The sequence below is a fragment of the Anarrhichthys ocellatus genome, unplaced genomic scaffold, assembly GCF_004355925.1.
Source record: "Anarrhichthys ocellatus isolate YVR2014 unplaced genomic scaffold, GSC_Weel_1.0 scaffold39, whole genome shotgun sequence".
NCBI classification, from domain to species: Eukaryota; Metazoa; Chordata; class Actinopteri; order Perciformes; family Anarhichadidae; genus Anarrhichthys; species Anarrhichthys ocellatus.
In genome coordinates, this window is record NW_022280069.1 from 1703615 (window position 1) to 1724168 (window position 20554).

The window sequence follows — 20554 nt, forward strand, 5'->3', positions numbered from 1 at the left end:
CACAAACAATTTCTTCCATTACGTTGCTTAAGAAGTTGTGTCTCAACATTTCAACCAAGCAGTTTGTCTTTCGCTTGCTTCTGTTGTTACTCAGACTTTCTTGTGATGATGTACTGAAAACGGAACATATTATATCAACCGTAAAATATCATAAAGGAATCAACAAAGCTTTACCTTATTGTATATATTTAATTTATGTTGTTTTTATAAATTCCAAGTTCAATCACCATCTTCATTTTTAGTTTGTTTTCAGACCATTTCAGAACTGACTTGAGATGATGTGTTGAATGAACATACTGCTGAGAGTTCACTCTACTCATTAAAGAAGAGGGGAACTCCACAGTTGTTGATTCAACTTAATATCTTCAGTTATCTGAACTTAACCGAGTCAATCTCACATTTTTCAAAACTCTAGGATGGCTTTCGATGAATTAGTTCACTTGAATCAAATTTTAAGCAGTTTAAATAGTTTGAAATTAATTGAACCAGCTTTAGATGTTTTACAGTGTTTTCTTACAAAATAACAGCTGCCACAAATAAAAGAAAGAATGACTCACTATTTCGGATGTAATCAATCCTCTTGTTAAAAAACAGCTCTTGAATGACACAGGAAACAATCAGAAACAAAAAAATAAACAAACCTTACATTGTTCCGGGCATGGATATGTTGTGCTTTGGAATAAAATTATTACAGACCGGATATGTTTTTTGTTGGTAATTTTCGAGCAAAACAAACCCATTGAAAGACCACTCTGCAAAAAGCAAACAGAGCTCTCCCTCCCTGTTGTTTACTCTCACGACGGCCATTATTCTGCCCTGAATTCTGCTTTTCATTAGAGCGAGCTCGGTGCCACTGATAAACCGTCAAATACTTCGGCCATACAGATAATGCGGCATTTACCCACCTCGACTATTCATTCTTCTGACATCCGAGCACATTAATATTCATTACCCAGAGCCACTTGTGACAAACCGCCGCCCCCGTGCACTGTAGATACGATAGTGAGATGATGCAGGGGGTTTTTCTTTGTAAGGGCACTGAAATGAATAGCCATTTGTCTGTTTAGTTATGAAGGCTTGTTGTTTAAGGTCTCTTGAGTTCTCTGCCTCTGTATAATGTATGTATAATGTATTTGGTATGTTTTGTCAGTGAATGTTTAATGTCCGTTCTGTGTAGAGTCCATAACAGATGGTGCAGGTACAGTGAGAGGCGGTCTGAATCCCATCTTCAATGTTGAGCACTCATAGAGGGAGTGCCAGTGTTCACCCAATATGGATGCAAGTTTAAAACTTTATTTTCCTGTTAAGTAGCAGTATCACATATAATATTCTCTATCAGCGTCTTTCGTCAAGGCGATATGATGTATATATTCAAATAATTTAAAAAAATTACGGTAAATGTCGACAAACTGCAGCGTGGATCAGCTCAAGGGTTGATTAAGTGCAAATTGCTCCACTTAACGGTTTGACGTTTGTATAGCAGCTCAGTAAGTCTGTGGGATGCGAGGCAGTATGCTGCCAGGTGTGAAGCTCTGAAAATTACATGACGATTAGCATGTGTGAGGTTCAACATGGAGAATTAAGCACTTGGCAATACTGTTTTCTCACCTACTTTTGAACTCAACAGAGGAACATTATTAGCATTTGTAGCATTTGTGAGGCAAAATCGTCTGAACATCCCCCCTGAGGCGTGATATGAATGCCAGGTAGGGCATCTTAACTGTTTAATGGTTCAATTTTCACCTCAAGCGACCTTTAAGCTTCGACATGAATAGGTTAGACTTGACAAATAGGTCACGGTACACGATGAGCTCCAGAAATGTGCACCTGGTTGAAATACTTGTGGAAAATTGGAAGAAGTGCATGGGCAGAAGTAAAAATTAATCCCAGAGCGAGACGGCTCAATGTGTTTCCAATTCCTCTAGAAAAACGTCTATTGCTACAGTTAAAGGGGAAGACTTTCACTGGGCCAATTTCATGACATAATAATAGGCGGCTTAAGGAATATTACATCGGAGGAGACCTAGAGAGCGGAGCTCCTCAGCAGCCAAAGACGTTATCCTCCACACAACCAAGACGAAACACAGCAGATAAAATTACTTAAAATAATCTGCATCTGGTATCCCGTCAGGTGCTGGAAGTTGTGGTTCGTGTTTGTTTACTTTTCCAACATGTTTTAAAGCAGGGAGTTCCACCGAGAACAGGAATGTTTTTCGGCAGACACCTGGCCGAGATAACCGGATTTACACAGCCACCTGGCTGCGACGTGATGAATATTAAGTTGCACACAGTCAGCACTAAACAATGTGCACCAGCAAAAATGTAATTAAAAGTGGGATAACAGGCAAACGAAAAATACAAATCAAATGTAGGAGGTTGCAACGTTTTCGGAAAACAGCAGCATATTGAAGAATTCAGTGTGCAGCTGAAGCTTACCTGATCTGAATGGCCAAATGGAGGACAGTTCACCCCAATATCAAAAATATGTAATTTTCCTCTTACCTGCAGTGCTATTTATCTATCTTGTTTTGGTTTGAACTGCCTAGTTTTAGAGATAAAGGTCGTAGAGATGTCTGACTTCTCTCCAATATAATGGGACAATATGTAACTCTGCTTGTGATGCCTTAAAAGTGCCAAAAAAGAGTTGAAGAACACAAAAGCAACATCACTTTACAGAAATCATGACCCAGCTATTCAAGAAAATCTACAGACCTCGCTGTTAGCAGTTTCATATAGGAGCTACGGTTGAAAGAAAATAGTCGTATATTCGGGAGAAGGCAAACATCTCTACGGCTAACAATCTAGATTTATAAATAGCACTACAGGTATGAGGAAGGGGGTAAACTGTCCCTTTAAAGGCATGATGAAAAGCCTGCCAGTATAGCCTCCCTCTCCAAGAACTCTGTTGCTCTTGTGTGTCTTTGCCGTGTCACCGCAATGAATTCAACACACGGTGATAATGGCACACCGTTACAGACATTCTCCCCTCAAAGGCATTCATGGTGTTGCACTTGGTTTTACAAACAAAGAAAATGTGACAAAAGTAGTTGTTCGAAGAATGAAGAAAAGAGAGCTTGAGAGGTAAAAAAAAAACCCACCAGCAACATTGTCTTTTAGGATAAAGAACAAGTTAATTTGTGAGACCAACGCGTTTCAGATTGTGGCCTTCCTCAGCGTTATCATATGACGGCCTTGATGAACACAAATACTCACATACTCAGGCTGTTGTTGTACAGAGGTCGTATCTATACTCACGGAGAGGATTGCACTGTAATTTGTAGATAACCCACAAAATTAATTTGTATGTAATCCACAAAATCATAAACCAGGAAATAAAAAGACCGCAAAAACCCACACAGGGCAGGCGGGAGGGGAGGTGGATGGGTCAAGCAAAAAACGGTGTTTCCGCACGTTGTTCGTGCCCTTTATATTGATTTATTTGTCACCATTTAAGTCACAGAACTTCTGTCGTCATTTTAACCCAAACCACATTCTTTTGTAGTGTTGTTGCCTGAACCTAACTACATTTATTTTCTGAAGATTGTATGCTGAAACAAGCGGAAATTGATGTATTGCTGCTTTTTCTCAGGAAAACGCACCAAAAATTAGGAGTCAAATTTTTCGTCCGATATTATACAAACTGTAGTATGAGGATACGTTGTTATTAAAGTTAAACCTGCCTTAATTCTGCTGTCAGAGAATGGGGTACAAGACACTTTAGTGACTGAAAACAGCCCTTTATTTCGCCGCTCCCTCGATAATGTGTTCTCATTCCAATGAATAAAGGAGCCACGTTTTTCATATGGTGCTGTTGTCTGTCTGAGCGTGACATTAGATGGTCTGACCGGCATCTAGTTTGAAGCATACTTAGGCCCTACCTCATTTTGTTGATTGATCTCTGAACTCTAAAAATTCAATATACAGTATGAGTCAGTAGCCAGCCGCTGGCAGAGCAGCCAACACATGCTTGATATAATCAACAGCGAGACCATCCAACACCGAAAGTACTTGGATGTAAATTGCCAGAAAAAGTGAGTTTTTTTTGGGTCCAACATTCACTCTCAACAGAAGGGCAGCAGCTACAAAACGAAAACAACAAAGAACATGTGTCGGGGAATGTGCAGCTAGCAGGAAAACACAAACCTTTCCTGACGGTGCCGTTGGGGACCTGCGCGGTGTAGATGCCCTTGGTGGTCTTCTGGTTGTAGGTTTCCTTGGTGACCGCTGAGCCTTTGAGCTTACTCTTCAGAGCATCCAGGGCTTTTAGCTTCTTGGCATGTTTGGTGCCCTTGTAATGGGCCAAGGCCTGGTTCTGTGAGGAGAAGGGATAGCAGGCTCAATATATCGCTGGGGAAGCAGCAAAACACAGAGCCAGGACGAAATGCAATGTGAAAACTAGAGGACCACAGTCAGAGGCAATGAAGCACATGAAACATAATTAGCAGGGGACAGTTGATACGTCTTGCAGTCCTGTAAAAAGGGTAAACATTTGAAAAAAAAACATGTTTTATCTTACAAAACGATTGACACAGCCATGTAATTGGTTTTCTAAGTGCTTTACTTTTTGGATGTATTGGGGTAATGATTTCATGGGGTGTTTTTGTGTACTGGAAAGGCTATATATTCGTAAATGCAGCATTGTTTATCAAAAATAATGAATTGTTATATGAAAATGAACTTCTGTAGAATGCCTTGATGTCTTTTTGCTAAATCTGTCTCTGACATCAGTCATTGTTCCTCGTTTCCAGCTCCAACATAGCTATTGAGATTTAAAATGTGTCTGGCTACAAACTATAAAGAGGTGATAAAAAAAGACAATTCAGAGTGAATATGAAACAAATTATTTATTACCATCTGCATGTCAATGATTGAGAAATTTGTGTGACCCATGTATCATTTTTTGGAGTGGCTGTTTGCTTTAAAGTCCGAACACGTAGTGCCGCTAAGATTCACCTTCACAAAACATTCACGAGGCACACAGAGGTGGGACATATGCAAAGACTTTGAGCTGTCCTTGTTTACTTCTGCACACCATCCCCGCATACTTTGCCTGTGGCAGGAAGGAAGGTATCAGGAGAGATGCAATTGCCTTTTGGAATAAATAAGTATGCCAACCATGTATTCCCAAAAGGCATCTGTTAGCATCTTTATTGATGGGCCTCAGTGGGGATATTCACTAAAGACTGCTGGGACAAAGAGACCATTCCAGGTACTTCACCATGTAAGCAAAACACTAGTCTTGTTTCCTTTTTGTTCTTCGTCAGCTTGTTTTAGAAGTACTGAGACTCTGAGATACTCAAAGGTCTGCACACAGCTCTCAACATGGCGACGGCTGACCCGGCAGCTTGCAGCTAGCGGTGCAAACAGCGTTAACAGTGCAAACCACAACGGTGCCAACAGAGCTAACAGTGTTTACCTGAGGGGGAACTGGAGTTTGGGTGCTACGCTTTCGTGGCATCGCTTGGATTGGGACGGCGTTATCAGCTATTACCGACGTATGAGCGCAGTGCAGAGTGGCAGTCGTGAACTAGCCGCTCTGCAGAATATTATATTCTGCTTTTATCACTAACAAATGATTGTAATCTTGTAGCAATATGGAGTCAAGTTTAGAGTCATTGCATACTACTGTGTAGATTATTACTGCATCATATCATATAATCATATCATGTATGTTGTATATAAAAGGCTACAAGACTTGAGTAAATGACCTAGTTACATTCCACCACTGGTTCTAGCAGTTATTACTTTAATTGTAAGAAAATAAGATGTTATTTAATTAGAATATTTATTGTCAACTTTCTTGATTGTGTATGTGACAGCTTAAAATAAGGAGACAAGTAAGGAGGTTTCATTATACGAAGGGAATAAAGTTGCTGTAGCTCAGTCATTTTGTCGGCAAAGGTTTTGAAATTGCTGAGGTACCTTAAACATTTTCCCTTCATCCTAGAAACCATTTTTGGAGAAGGTGTCATTTTTTCAAACTGAGTGCACATCTTGTTCTGGCATGAAACTATTCATTTTGACTCACATTCATCACTGTCCAGGTACCAAAGACATAACTTATTTTGTTTGTCAGGAGACTCAGGTGGTATGGATGTGTGTTTAATGCGACTACACCAATAATTCATCTTTCATTTGAGAAATGAAGTGGAAGAATTGCTTGAATTCCAAGTTTGACAGACATATGATTAACACTGAGAGGGATACCATTTGTTTTCCTTGCAGGTGCTCTGTGAGGTGGAAAAGACATTAAACAAATCATAGTCTGGTTTTTCTTTTTAGGATTTATCGAAGCTGTCTGGAAACCAAAAGGTCACAGTTTAAATCACCATGTGTCCATCAACAGACGTGTGGCCATAAGCAAGATTACCCGTTTTGACAATGTATGTAAACCTGAATGAGAGTGTCTGCTAAAATGTAGATGCAGCTTAGTCCTCCGTTAACATATCTGCTAAATATGATGTGGTCCGACCTGAACCAACCCAGCCGCCAGAACAAATGTAGGCATTGAAGGTTGTTGAACGCAAACCACTGAATGTCAATGTTTATGAACCAAAAATACATTATAAATATGTTTCATGAATACCTTTGCAGAAACAAACAATGACACGTTGTTAAACGATTGGCTTGATTAAGGCAACAAAAGGTACTTGGTTATAATTTAACACAAAAACATTACGCAACAGCATAGCGCAACAACGCAACGTAATGCAGCATAACACTGTTTAGGTTACAATTGCAAAGTCAACGTTTACTTTTGCTTTCACACAGATGAACACGCGGGTCTTTAGATATACAGCAACACTTGCTCTGACCTAATTAAATAATGTCCAAATTCAATTTATCCGTGGTTTGCAGAAACGTACAATGCTATTGATTTTTTTGCTGTAACACAACATTTTCTGCCAAATATTTTTTGTCATTTTACATGAGAGATTTATGCGTATATAGTTGTGCTCCTGTGAGCTCAGTTTTTAGTAATATTTGAGTTTTTGAGTGACAATGAATAGGACAATAACCAAGGAACTTGAACTTTGATTGTTTGTTTCATTTTTACATCAACTTTTCTTTTCATGTTTCCAGTGAAAATGCTCTAAAATACCCTTTTTTAGCACACAGATGGAAAGTCCATTTGTTTAAATTGCATTGGCGATCTTTGGTCGATAATGCTCTAGCATAGCTGGACAAGCTATTGCACTTGCAAAACTGTGTGCGCACACTTACGTATGCAATCATTGTTTGAAAAATTAAAAGGGTCTCACAGTGCACTACCTGCTCAGCCCCAAATATCTGACAATTAGCAACTAGCTGGTGAACATAACGGAGCATTTAATGGCTAAAGAGACAGATATTTCCCTCCGAGTCAAAAGGGCGTGTGAAAAGATTCACCGGAAATGAGGAGGGAAGCTTCAAATGCTTGCTTTTACATCCCAGTGGCTCAATTATCAGATCATTGCAACAGTGTAGTTTATAGGTTCATCATCTGCATGTTTGAAAAAGGTGGTTGTCTTGAAGTAATTCTATTTTCATCTGGATATGGTTTTCAAAACAAAAGATTCAAGTGAAGCTACCTTAAATACTGTGAATAGTCTGTGAGTCACTGCAAATCATCCAAGGTTCTGACTAAGCAACTTGAAATGTTGGTTAAATGAATTTGAGCTTTGTACAGAAATCTGAGCAAAACAAACCCCTCGTTTGACAATTTAGTTACAACATCAAACTGGTCATTGGTTTGCTGGAAAAAAGGGGATATTTGAGGTATCAAGACAGGGGGGATGGTTGTTCTAGAACATGTTCTGGTTTCGTAATTAAATGAACTCAACATGATTCAAACAAGACCGCGATCAATATATTCCATAAACAACAGAACGTTTTTTCAGAACAGGAGGAAAGCTCAAAGCGTAGGAAAGTTTACAAATGTTACAGCTGTGTGTGTTTTCAGTTGCCATTGACTCCTGCTGCTCATTATGCAGCCAACAAAATACTCATTCATTTAATGTTCAAATAAAAGAATCTCCAAAGCCCAACATTGATGTAATGGAAGGTAAACCATCTTAAATCATTTATATTTGTGGCACAGTTTACTCCATTTTGTTATTAATTCATGAAGTTGGAGTTGTCTCCCACTTTTATTTGTGGAGTTCATGCATCATTTTTAGTTGGTCATAAATCTTTACGACCTACATTCCCAAGCGAAGGCTTGCAGCCAGTTGTATTATGTAAGGACAGTGTTTTTAACAGCAGCTGTAAATGTAAATGAAACCTTAGTGATGCAGATTTTAGGATGGCTTTCCTCTTGATGGTCCTCCTGGTTGTTACCACAACATCTCAAAAACTCCCCCACCCACATTCCTTGTGGATGACTGAAGACCCCAGCATACTGTCCCCAATCACAAACAAACAAAGAACCAGTGCACATTGCCTCAGTGTCTGTGGGGGAAGGTAGAGCAGGTATCATGGAGGACAACCTGATTCATTGTGTGAGTCAAATGTGCTGCGAACCAAATGGAAATAAACACATTCTTTAAATATGTTTCCCTCTAGCACTGGGATGCAACCAACTGAATATATTTATATTTTCCCTCAATAAAGTCCAAATCCGGCCTCCATTGGTGTGTACAAATGCTGGGATGTGAATGCAAACCCCAGTCAGTTTGAATCCAGCCAGCATGGAACAAATATGAGGGGTCACAAGATGATTAAGGCCCTGATCAGACAGAAGCATCACTCATTCATCATTTAGCAGCATGGTCTGCTACATGCAGGAGCAACATGAACAACTTGAGTTGAAAAGAATTCAACTCTGAGCAGACAAGGGCCCGAATTCATTAGCGATTTTTCTGATTGTGGTGACTTTTGCTGGATAGCCAGATTTATACAACTGAACTGAAGTTGTTTTCAGTATTAAAACTGTACTTGTAACTTGTAGGTAGTGTGAAACAGTAACGTTTTTTGCCTAAAAACAATAAAAAAGATCTGTTGAGGGCCCAACAAAGTTCTGCTCCAGATATTTTTATTTATTCTTTGGACTCACAATTATCAGCTTCTGTTATACAACAGACTGAGCTTTTTCATTGTAAAAAAATTGTTTAATATGCAATTCATAGTTGAAATCAAACATTTAAAACATGTAAAAAGAGTTTACAGCCAGATGCATTTAACACCAACATGGTGATCTGTCCTTTATTCAAGACCTGTGAACCTCAGGCCTTGTGCTAAACATTTTAAATTATGCTCTTCCTCCCATTACGAAGCTGGCAGATCAGGACCATTGATAAAACCATGCCCAGAATCATAAGGATTCCAGATGCAAATTCGATCCAGGAGCAGCTGCTTCACGCGGTTCCTCACCAGCTCCTGGGCTGCTGCAGTTGTTGAAACGGCTCCCAGCGCCACCCCGACCAGCAGCATGAGGAACATTCCGAGCAGGCCCTTGAAGAACAGGACCAGCAGGCAGCGGTTCTCCTTGGCGGCTCCACAGCAGCCCAGGAAGCCAAAAACCAGAGTCATGGCACCGATAAACATCAGGAGGTGTATGGCCGGGAAAAGATCATCGGTGATCTGGTAGTCTGCTTCGCTGATCCTGATGTGTGTGGACAAACTGACAATAATGATGCCACCCACAACAAATTGACTGCCATTGTTCAACTCCACCATCAAGCCAGGAGCCAAATGACAAAGCCTCTACCACCAGGTGGTTAAATATATGTTAAATATGGGTGGAGCTTTTAACCCGATGTTGGGGGCGTGTTCAGTGGGTGACAGATCACTTTGTTGAAAGGAGAGAACAATGAAAACTGACCTGAGGAGGTAAAGAAAAGTTGTTCTCTCAGTCGTTTAAGCTATCAAATTAAGCAGTGTTTTAACTCCACCTTCCAGTATCGGCTCAGCTCGCTTGGAACCTCGACCGAGGTGGTACTAAAAAAAAAGTAGCAGGTACTATCCACAACTTTTGATAAACACAAAAATAACCATTCTAATGTGTAACGAATTGAACTGTACTGCTTGCTGGAAGTACAGCTTTTGCAGTCCTTGAAATATGGAAGAGTTGAACTTTGGTTCCTCAGTAGATAGGGGCTGTTTCTGAGTTCCTTAAATGCTCTAAAAAGACTAAAAAGCGGTGATATGTACATTTCTTCATATTTGTTTCAATATCATGTATAAAAGGAAAATCCCTTTTCGATTAACAGCTTGTAAAAACTGCAGGTAAAGAGCTAACGGAAGTGCTGTAAATGCATCAAATGTAAACAGGTTATCCAGCGTTCCCTGTTAAGGGAGTAGATCAGTCTGGTGACTCACTCGCTGTCAACAAATTACAGACTTGAGTTTACAGTTTACGATCTCGTCTCATAAACATGACTGTATCTGGTAAAGCAGAAACTGAGTGAATCTGTTGGAAGTGAGCAGCTCTTTTCTCTTCATGATCTTCAGGTCATTGACTGGTTTACATACAGACTTTCCCAACAGAGCCGCTCGGATTTAGCAGAACACCACGGGCTTCCTGCTCGCCATCATCTCTCGGTCCACTTTATGATAAACTGCCACTGGAGAAAATTGAGATACTCTTCTGTGCTGTAGCTGTGGTTTCAAAACAAAGAGAGGAATAAAAGCACACACCCTGAGGGTATATGAGACCTCCCAGCTCAACACAACACTACCTGTTGATTGACAGGTAAACACAGAGTCGGTCTCCCTAATGAAGCCTTAAAATAAACAGCTGATGAACACTAAATATACACTGAGATAGATTTCCGCATGTAAAACATAATAACCTCATCCTGAGTAATCACCGACACAGTCAGTGTGGGAAATGGATTGATTACTCCTTTAATGAAAGAGCGATGACATTACTATTTAGGGATGCTACTGATTTAACAACATGCAGCAGCGCCAGTGATTTTCTTTTCAAATATTTTGATTACTTTTGAAATGGTATGGAAATTGAGCGCGAGGGGAATCGAAACCCATCTGCTGGTCCATCGGTATGATTCAGCAAGCTTGTATTAGTGCAATGCATTTTATTACTGTATCGCAGAGTGCACGTATGAGCTAATGACTAAACATACTTTGTAACAAGATCTCCTTCCTGGAATCTATTTTGCTCACATGAGGCCTTATATTGAAAGCAAAGATAAAGACCAGACATCCATTATCGTGCTATCATGAGCTAATCGTGAGCCTAAGTTAGGATAAATGCAATGCAGTAAGAAGAGGAAGATGCTTTCACAATAAAAGCACCCTTTTTAGACATTAAACTGTTCAACAGCTCAGAACAAAGCGTTTGTACTCGACTCCATCCCTTCTGTTGTTTTATCGTTAGAACGCTAATGGTGCATTCATTTCACTGTGAGTGGGTTTTCTACAAGCAGCTCACTGATGTGTTCCATTGACATGATAAAGTCTTTTGTTTTGTGTGCAATTGGTCATTTAACACACCAGTACAACCACGGTTGGGTGTAACCACTTGAAGCTACCAAGAACAGTTTGAGAAACTCGGGAATTGATTGCAGGAACCTAACACCAGTTTTAAGGTCCACGCCAATTGAGTTCTGCAGCGATGATGTGTTTTAATAGGCCAACCAGGAAGTTAGCATCTCACTGGCGGACTAGTGTTCCAGCGATGACACTCATTAGTCTCATTTAGCCACTGGTTTGCAACCGTTTTTTTTAAGACACGAAAAGGCTTCAAAATGTCCAAAAGCGGTATTTACTGATGTATTTAATATCATAGATCAAAACGTTAAAATCTCTTAAACTTGTGTAAACCACGAGCAAAAAACCCATTCAAAAAACTAATTTCTGTGTTTTAGGACTCATTCTCTGCAGCACGCTAGATATCTGAAATGTCAAAGATATGCTTGAGGTAATTCAACACTGTTACATAGTTTGTCCACCAGAGGGCACTGACAAGTCGAGTACATATGTAGCGAAAAATTTAGATTTTTTAAATTTTCTGACAGATAGCCGTCACTCGTTAACCGATCATTAACTGTGAACCGACGAGTTTTGTGTCTTTTATGCAGGGGTGCTGTGGTTGAAGTGCATAACAAGCCGCCCAGCTGCTACGATAACCCGGTTAAATGATTAATTCTCTCTAACACACCTACGTGATAGTGTTTAAAGAAAGAGAAGGGGTGAGTAAGAGCCCAAACATGAGAAATTAATCAGAATACAGATAAAACTCCCACATCAGCAGCTTCAGTCTCAAATGAAAACATCTCCCTATTGTCATGGCTCTTGGGATATGATAAAAACTTCACAACAAAGAACCATTTATACATCTTTAATAAAGACGGTTGAAGAGATTTTTCTTATACCACCGAATGTCTGTGAAAGATGTTCAAAGATGCTTGTAATGATGAGTAAGTACTGCTGCTTTTCCTTCACCTTCTGTATCGTGACACAAACTCAGACATTGTGATTTTTTTTCCTCACATCTCTCGGTGCATCGCACGAAGCAAAACCTTTCTATCAACCTTTCGTGCGAGTCACTCTCAACACCTACAGAAGACTGAATATATGGACTCTATTTGGAATCTTCCAGTGACTCAACTATTTTCTGTCCCCTTTCAGCGACAGAACAAATCTGTTGCCAATTATCACGAACCTCTATATCAAAGTTTATTTGCTTATTATTCATATACAGTATGTCACACTGCGTTAATTTGCGTAACTCATTATCTTATTTTATCGTATAATATGTGCATTATTTCTATAATAACAACATAGCATGTTGATGATAGTTGTCTGTAACAAAAGTGTTGCAGTCACAGTCTATGGTCTGAGCTGGCCGATGCCTCAAGACGATTGGCTAGTCTGCGTTAGATGAGCGGGACTTAGCAGAGGGTCAAACTGGTATCATGTTTTAGTCATTCACTACTTGGTAAGATGGTTGCTGCTGCCTACAAATCAGTTTCAATACTACAGTTCAGCTAACCTCATTTAAAAATGTATAGGTCAGACCACAAGGTTATTCGAATGGTAACGCTGTTTAAATTTAAATGCCCCATTGCTGGATGGACACAACTCAAGATGAGCTGAAACCCACAAAGACTGGACTCCAACAACTGACGACTGAGTAAATACACCAGACAACACGCTGAGTGCTCAGTAACGACTGGAGCTCTGGTGGTAGATGATCTACATCATTTAAACGTAATTCTAAATGTATTTTTTTAACTTTTTAACAACATATGACCTGCCCTAACAGAACAATAACTATGTGAAGGACAACGCGGCTGACACCAGAGCAGGGGAAGCAAAATCCTTTATAGTTTGTAATGTGGTCAGGGGGTTGTTTCCTGTTTATTTCACTCGTGACTTTTGAACTTTCACTCCTCTTCAGAAGAAGAAGTTGCTCACCTGTGAGTTGAACCTCTGCTGGTAAACGCTGCAGGAGACGTGCCTCCTCTTTGCGGTGGGAGGGAGGCTGAGTGTGTGATGGAGGACGGCTTTCTGCACGGGGTCCATCTGGATACCGCAGGGAGACACACGGAGAGAAGGCTAGGCTAATTAAATGAGTTGCTCAAGCTGACCTGTAAATCACCTTCAGTCATCCATCACTCACTGGGCTGTGAAGTGAATACAGGCTGCCTGGAGCTTTTTTTAGAAAGCCGGCCGTTCATCTCTGTGGCTCAGACATTAACACTCAAGACACACTATGAGTGTTTGACTGCGTAGACTTTACTGTAATCAAATGAGCACTTGGGGGACACTACTGGCATCATTGCATCTCTTTATCATCACCATTTCCCAAGAAAAGACTAAAACCAACAGTGAATTTAACCTAACAAGTGTCTTCTGTGAAGTCGCAGTCTGTGTTAATGTTACAGTGTTTGTTTGCTGACCACAAAAACACATGAAAAAAACGTACTTTTGCATTTGGTGAAGTATTTCTTCATTGTTTTCAGTGTGACGCGATGAGTGTATTGCTCACAGCTCATGAAATGATCAAAGCAGTGTAAAAAAAACAAGAATCACACGCACGAGGCTGACGTCTTTGTGTTAAGTAAAAAAGCTTTTCTCAAAAGCGACGAACAAATGAGGCACAATTCAAGCTACAGTAGATGAAGAGGAGAAGCCGTCGCTGTGCATAAGTGCTTCAACACTCCACCTTCCCCCTGACACAAGTGCCACAAGGCTTGCAGAGCCATGGAGTAACGTATAAGTGCCGTGCAAATGACGCTCGAGCGACAAGCTGCAGTCGTTGAGTTGCCTCTGAATAAATTAATTCATTGTTTGGATTGCAATGAAGAGATACTGTATATCAGCTAATGCTGGTTTAGGAAGCCAGCCGAGTTCTATAGAAGCACAAGTAATATCAAGCTGTGGCTTCACAGATTAAACCTGTTGCAAGAGAAATTCATTGAGCCTCATGTGAGCAACAACTCTTACAAATAATACATATTTTGCACTTGAAATGATTTTATCTGCATATTTTGGCAATTTATAAAGTTTAGTCAATGTTGTGTTGTTCTGATAATTGTAGCCTATTTATGACATTGAGTCTAGTAGGAAAGGCTAGCGTGCATTCTATTTGTTTTACTGATGAGAGGAAAAAAACGAGAGCCTGTTAACGCCGCCTAAATGCATTATTTGGTCTCATTTATAAAGTATTTAACGTGTGTATGTTTTAAAAAATCTGTGTTTAGGACAAAGTTGCGGTTTATCAATCGTGTATCCCTTCAAAATGGCTTGTTTACATTTTCAAGATAAGGTGAGTTGGAAATGGCAGTAAGAACGTTCATGTACGCACCAATTCGCTCTTTACACAATTTATAGATAAGGCCTATTGGAATTGTTTTCGGAGTGGATGCTCCAGATTAAAAAGAACAAAAGTAAAATAAATTGCAGGGGAGATGTGGCGCGCTCACCAGCGAAGGAAAGTCACCACAAACACCACAACTCCAGTGTACTACGAGAAACAGAGAGCTTATCCCGGCGGCAGTAGGATGAATCATTCGTTATTGTGTGAACTCGTTTAGCAATAGCTTGAAGGTAATACATGTTAATTTACATGTAAAAGTCCCACATAAAGTCATGGATACTTCAATTTTGAAAAGCATTTTACTGCACTTTAAGTTTCTGTCAACCCTTTTTTATTTCTGTCACAATACAGCGCTGCACTAATGACACATAGTTGTTTTTATACTGCTTTCTGGTCCTCTATTACAACTGCTTACAATGCTAAGTGTGTTATGATTTTGTCCTCTGATTTCCGACAGCAGGAGTGGATTCCTCACAGTGTGAAATTCCTGTTTTTAATCATAGGTAACATTTATGCAAATGAAAATTGCCCACAAATGATAAACCATCGATTTACTATCGCGCAGTCGAAGATAGTTTGTTGAATCCGAACACTCGTGCAAGCAAGACAAACAGAAAAAAAAATAAAAAATGAAGCACATTTTTTCTTTGAGAAAACACATACACATAAACAAAACCAGCAAAACAAGCACATGCGTTTTCATCTTTTAGACTCTAACTAGGAGCGGGCATGCCGCTGCATTGCTGTACGCCGCCTGCCTCCCTCTGTGTGGCGACAAGGCTTTCAGGAATGAACAAACACATCTGCCTCGCAGTGAAAGTGTCTCAATAGGCACCACTTGGCTACAGAAGGAGGAAAGGTGCCGGCAGTGTGTGGGAGGATTAATCCGCCTTGACAATTGTGCTGCAGAAGGTAGGTGCAACAATGTTATGCTGTCGCTTTCTGCGGACTCTGTTTTTGTCTGAACCGAGGCTGTTTTCATTATTTTTTTATTATTTCAAAAGTGTTTGTGTGCAGAGGTGGAAAAAAAAGTTTCCTGAGATAATCACCTTTTGGAACAAAAGTGGAAAACTACTAGTCCTTACTAAGTATCAGTAATCATCGTCGTACAGTATAAAGTGTTGGTGGTGGTCTTTGCTGAAAGGCATTCCTGATCTTTTCATTGTTACCCACATTGGCAGTAAAACCAGCCAAACGAGGCAGGAAGGTGAGTAATCAGGTGCAGGTGACAGCAATGGCTGGAACGCTACCGTAGCTTGGAAACACACGCGATCTGCCAAAGAGTGGCTGAAAACTGGTCTCAGTATCCACACTGTGACGGACTGAATGAGGAGCAGCTGGTTAAGCGGGTGACGGGGTCAGGTGATCTCTAGAGGAGGTAAACCCACTGGAGGGCAACTAGTGACGTAAAAACACGGAATGGAAATTTTCCAGAAAAGACACAAGTTGGAGAAGGAAAAGAAAGTGGCTGAAGAAAGGGGAAGAGAGAGGCAGACACAGGATGACCTGGCTCAGAAGGACTGGATGGTGGATGACTGGGTCCCTCGGAGAGTAAGGAGTACTCGGGCAGAGGCCTGATGGGGACAAACTGGAACTGAAGCTCGGAAAAGGCAGACTGAACAGATTCTTTAAATGCCAAGACACACCAAACCTACATCAAAGAACTAGCGTCGATGAAGGCCAACTGCTTTTTCCGCCTGTGTCGTGACCAAAAAGTTGCGTTTGAACACCACAAAGGCTACAGCCAACTAGCATGTTCATTCTGCACCTGTGTGGAAGGAAATATCTTGTATTTGTCATTCAATAGGGGGAAACCAGATGACCTATGACTGCGGATATAAAGGACGTTGTTATGATACACACATGAAACAGGGCTGCGTTTGCCGACCATTTTCTCACCACTCTCGCTCACCACGTAGCCTCAATCCAGATGGCCAATGTCGAAAATATTTGTGAATTGGAATGAGATGTAGATGAAAAAAGAGAACAGCCTTCGGTGTGTTGCCTCTTGACCTCAGTCGTTTGCTTGCTTCCCTCACTTCTCTACTCGTGCACTAATTCGCTTAAGCTAAAATAGTCAAACGGATGGATTTCTGTCAACGACGGGCTCGGTTGACGATGAAACAATTCGCTCAATCAGCCGAAAAGCCAACGGTGTGGCACACACCACAAAAACTGGGGCCACATATGCTCACCAACGGCTCGACACTTGCCGACTAGTGTGTCACGGCCTTTAGAAAAAGAAGCTCTGCTAAGGAAGCGCGACATGGGTATGAAGTGATTGCAGACTCTGATAGAAGGACAGACACAGATTCAGGCTGATTCCTGGCACGTACACAGGCTGAGAGGCAGCTATAGGCTCAGACTGAGAAGAAGAATGAGGCACTGAATGAAAAGCAACAACTGGGTCTAACTGAGGAGACACATTCAAGTTCAGACAAACAGCCTGTCAGAGACCAATTGAGAGGCAGAAATCGATTCAGGTTCAGACAGAAGAGACAAGTTCAGGCTTAAAACAGACTCAGATAAAGGGGTGAAAACTCAGCCGTCACAGACAGGGACAGGGTGTAGTAATGGTTTGAATCATAAACTGTATATATGTAGACGTAGTCAACGTGATGTCACCCATTGGTTTGTGGATTGCGGTTTTGAAGCCTTGACTTCGGCAATTTCGCTATCGCCATCTTGGTTTACAGTCATCATCATGTTGTTGTTTTTGCAGCCAATAAACAGAAGTTACCATATTTTGATTGCGGAGGAGTGACGTAGAGATGCCGTATACAGCTCTGGTAGTGGCAGCAACCTGTCAGTCACAGTAGCCCCGCCCTAAAGCATACTCTGCTTTATGGTCTCTTTGACTCTAACTTGACCATAACTTACTAAATGAACATCATGCTGTATTGAAGAAGACTTGAAACTAGAGATTGAGACCATAAACTCATTTTTACAATGTTTACTGAGGTAATAAATCAAGAGAGAAGTAGAGTCATTTTCTCATAGAGTTCCATACAATTGGACTTCTATTTGCAACCGAAGGAGTCGCCCCCTACTGGTCAGAAGTGAGAATACACTTCCGCATTGGCTTCACTCAGCAGAACCGGATGTTGCCGCCTGGTTTAAATAAGGCCAACAAACATTTTCGAGAAGTCTCTTAAGGAAAACACTCATTAGTTGTCACAACAGAGTGACTATAGCGACTCGCGTGACTAAAGACCGACGAGACAAAATGTCGGCGTTTACTTTTAGTTTCGCACGGAACATGAACAGAGGTTTCCTGGACAAGAATCCTGTGTTAGTTTGTTCTGACGTCAGAAAGGTGTGGAATGGAAGAGGTTTCCGAAGCTGTGCAAACCATCTCACGAGCAGTTCTGATGAAGTGTAACGGTGCCTTCAGAGACAGAAGCAGGTTCAGCCTCGGAAAGAGGGACAGCAGGGACATATAGTGGATTTATTGCAGGGTTGTAATGGGTTGCTGGAGTTATGGGCTCTCAATATGGTTCTGACTGACTTCAGATTTAATGCCCAAAAACGCAATAAAATAGTTGCTCATTAGTGATTTTTCACTGAGCAGTGAAGTCTGTAGTGCATAATAAAGCATATTTTTCGTCCTGTTTTTAATCACTTTCTGTTTTTATGTCCCACGTTTCGCAGAGAGTGAACTGTAACTGTAATATTTTTGAATGGTTCCACTTTCACAGATTGGATCCGGTCAATTTCTGTCAAAATGAAAACACTTGGTTTTATACATGTTTTTAAAATCGTGCTCCAACAATTAAATGTTCCTCTTACAGCGAAACAATTACAGCAATTGAGCTGTCAGCGAAGTGAGGGAGTCTCGCATGAATCGCTGGCAGTGCTTATGGTCACAGACAAAAGTCAGCGTCACAAAGTAGTCCTTGGTGGGTGTTTTCAGACACTTATGATCCACTGTGGCACTCAACATAAAATGTTTTCTGAGGAGTGGCGACTGTGACTAAGTGGAGCGCAGGGCCATCCTTCAATCAGAGGATCGGTGGTTCGATCCCCGGCTCTGCTAGTCGCATGTCGATGTCATGTCCTTGAGCAACTTGACACTTAACCCCAAAATTGCTCCCGTAGCTGTGCCTATGGTGTAGAAATGTGATAGAATCTGAATTGTAAATGGATAATAACTGTGTCTGCTCAATGACTGTTATGTAATGTTTCAGCTCTACAGCAAATCTATATTTCTGATAGGATATGTCCCCACAAAGTGGGGAAAATCTCAACTCGTCACATACTCACGCTTGGTCGAGATCCATGGTGTCACTTTCTAACGCACTGAGTCAAACTGTGATGCTCCAATACAGTCGCAGTAAACACGTGGTTACTGTTGTGAATTCAAACAACAACTCTTGCGTTTGGGGAAACAAAAAACATTTTGTAAGGTTTAGGAAAACAAGATCATGGTTTGAGTTTAAAATACGTTTGTCAAGTAAAAAGTGAAAGGTTGTCAAGTTGTTGGTTTCACATGGAACACAAACTGTCCTGTGTTTGTTTGTCCCATCCATACTCTGCCTTTTGGGGTTTTATTGTATGTCATCAGACACTTAGAGCATTTTGTGTGTCGGTATGAGACAAAACGTAGTTATTTGACCCCATGGGAATGAGACTGGACTGGAATAACAAGGTGTTGGTCTGCAGGGAGACTATATGTGGTTTAAAGTGTGCTTTCAGCTGACTCATTCTTTAAGTAGTCGTAAGCTAAACACACAGTGTTTACAGCCAAAAAGTGTAATTTAATTGTTGGTGGAGACCAAAACAGAGCAAAAAAGTAGAATACATATTGGGCTTAACATTTATCAGTTCACTGGAAACACAAATCCAAATGAATGCACCATGTCTGCTGAATGTGTAATCTATTGTTTAGCAAACTCATTCATCATATTAGTTTTATAAGGATACAATAAATTGAGTTTACAGCATGTTCCACTGTCGTACGTGGCCAAAGAAACCAATGCAGCATTAAGGCAGAAACAAGCCCTCAGTTTTGCTCTTAAGGTACATTTAGATGTATTGAAAAATGAAATTCAGAGACAGCATAAATTCATTCAAGCAAACTGTGGCCAGGTCAAAGCCCTGTTATGTTAAAAATGGTTACACTTGAGTGAAAACTTGCAGTTATTCTGAATTGTATAGCTCATGAATGCCGAGAGACAATAAAAGCTTTTAGGGCTTCAGCAGCACTCGAAGGCAGAATGATATAATACACAGCTACTCAACAGTTGGGAAAAAAATTGGGATACATCATCTGCTTTTAATGGAGAATAAATTTACAGAAAATATCTCTGAAAATGAAACATTTATATTTATACAGAAGAGCATTTAGCTGATGTCATGAACAAAACTCGGTGACCGGCTGCTATTAGACACCAGAGTTTACATCACTTCAATATCAACGAAGTGTTGTTGATTGCTCTGCTATGCACAATCAGCATTATGAAACATGCTGCACTAGATGTGTAGCCAAAGTCAACGAGGTAGAAGCAAATAATACACAGTGACATGTGCAGCTTTTCACCAGGAAAACACTGTAAAGTCTGCATTACATTGGAGCAAAGGACTCTCCTCTGCCTGTGCCCTGACACACTTTGTTGCTAAATTGGAGAGAAAAGAAAGAGTTATGCAACACTCTACCTTTGTACTGTAAATCTCACCCAAGTCTTTGGGAAGGGAGAAGAGGATGACACATTGAGTTGGCGAGGCTCGCTGGCAGAGGGGGAAACACACTACAGCAGAGAACCAGACGCACTGCAGCCTGCTGGGAAA

The 20554-nt window shown here is 40.7% G+C and overlaps 1 protein-coding gene across 3 annotated transcripts in view; it reads right to left on the reverse strand.

Annotated features, from left to right (window-relative positions):
- The window catches only part of znf385d (zinc finger protein 385D), a 63682-nt gene that overhangs the window by 18143 nt on the left and 24985 nt on the right, over window positions 1-20554 (reverse strand). The window contains exons 3-4 of one of the 3 annotated variants that reach the window (XM_031867326.1): window positions 13363-13470; window positions 4144-4312 (exon numbers count right to left, since the gene is read on the reverse strand). In XM_031867326.1, coding sequence (XP_031723186.1) covers window positions 4144-4312; window positions 13363-13470 — 277 coding nt within the window. Of the gene's footprint in view, window positions 1-4143; window positions 4313-9351; window positions 11703-13362; window positions 13471-20554 lie in introns of those variants that run through there. The other 2 variants (XM_031867328.1, XM_031867329.1) reach the window with 2 other exon arrangements.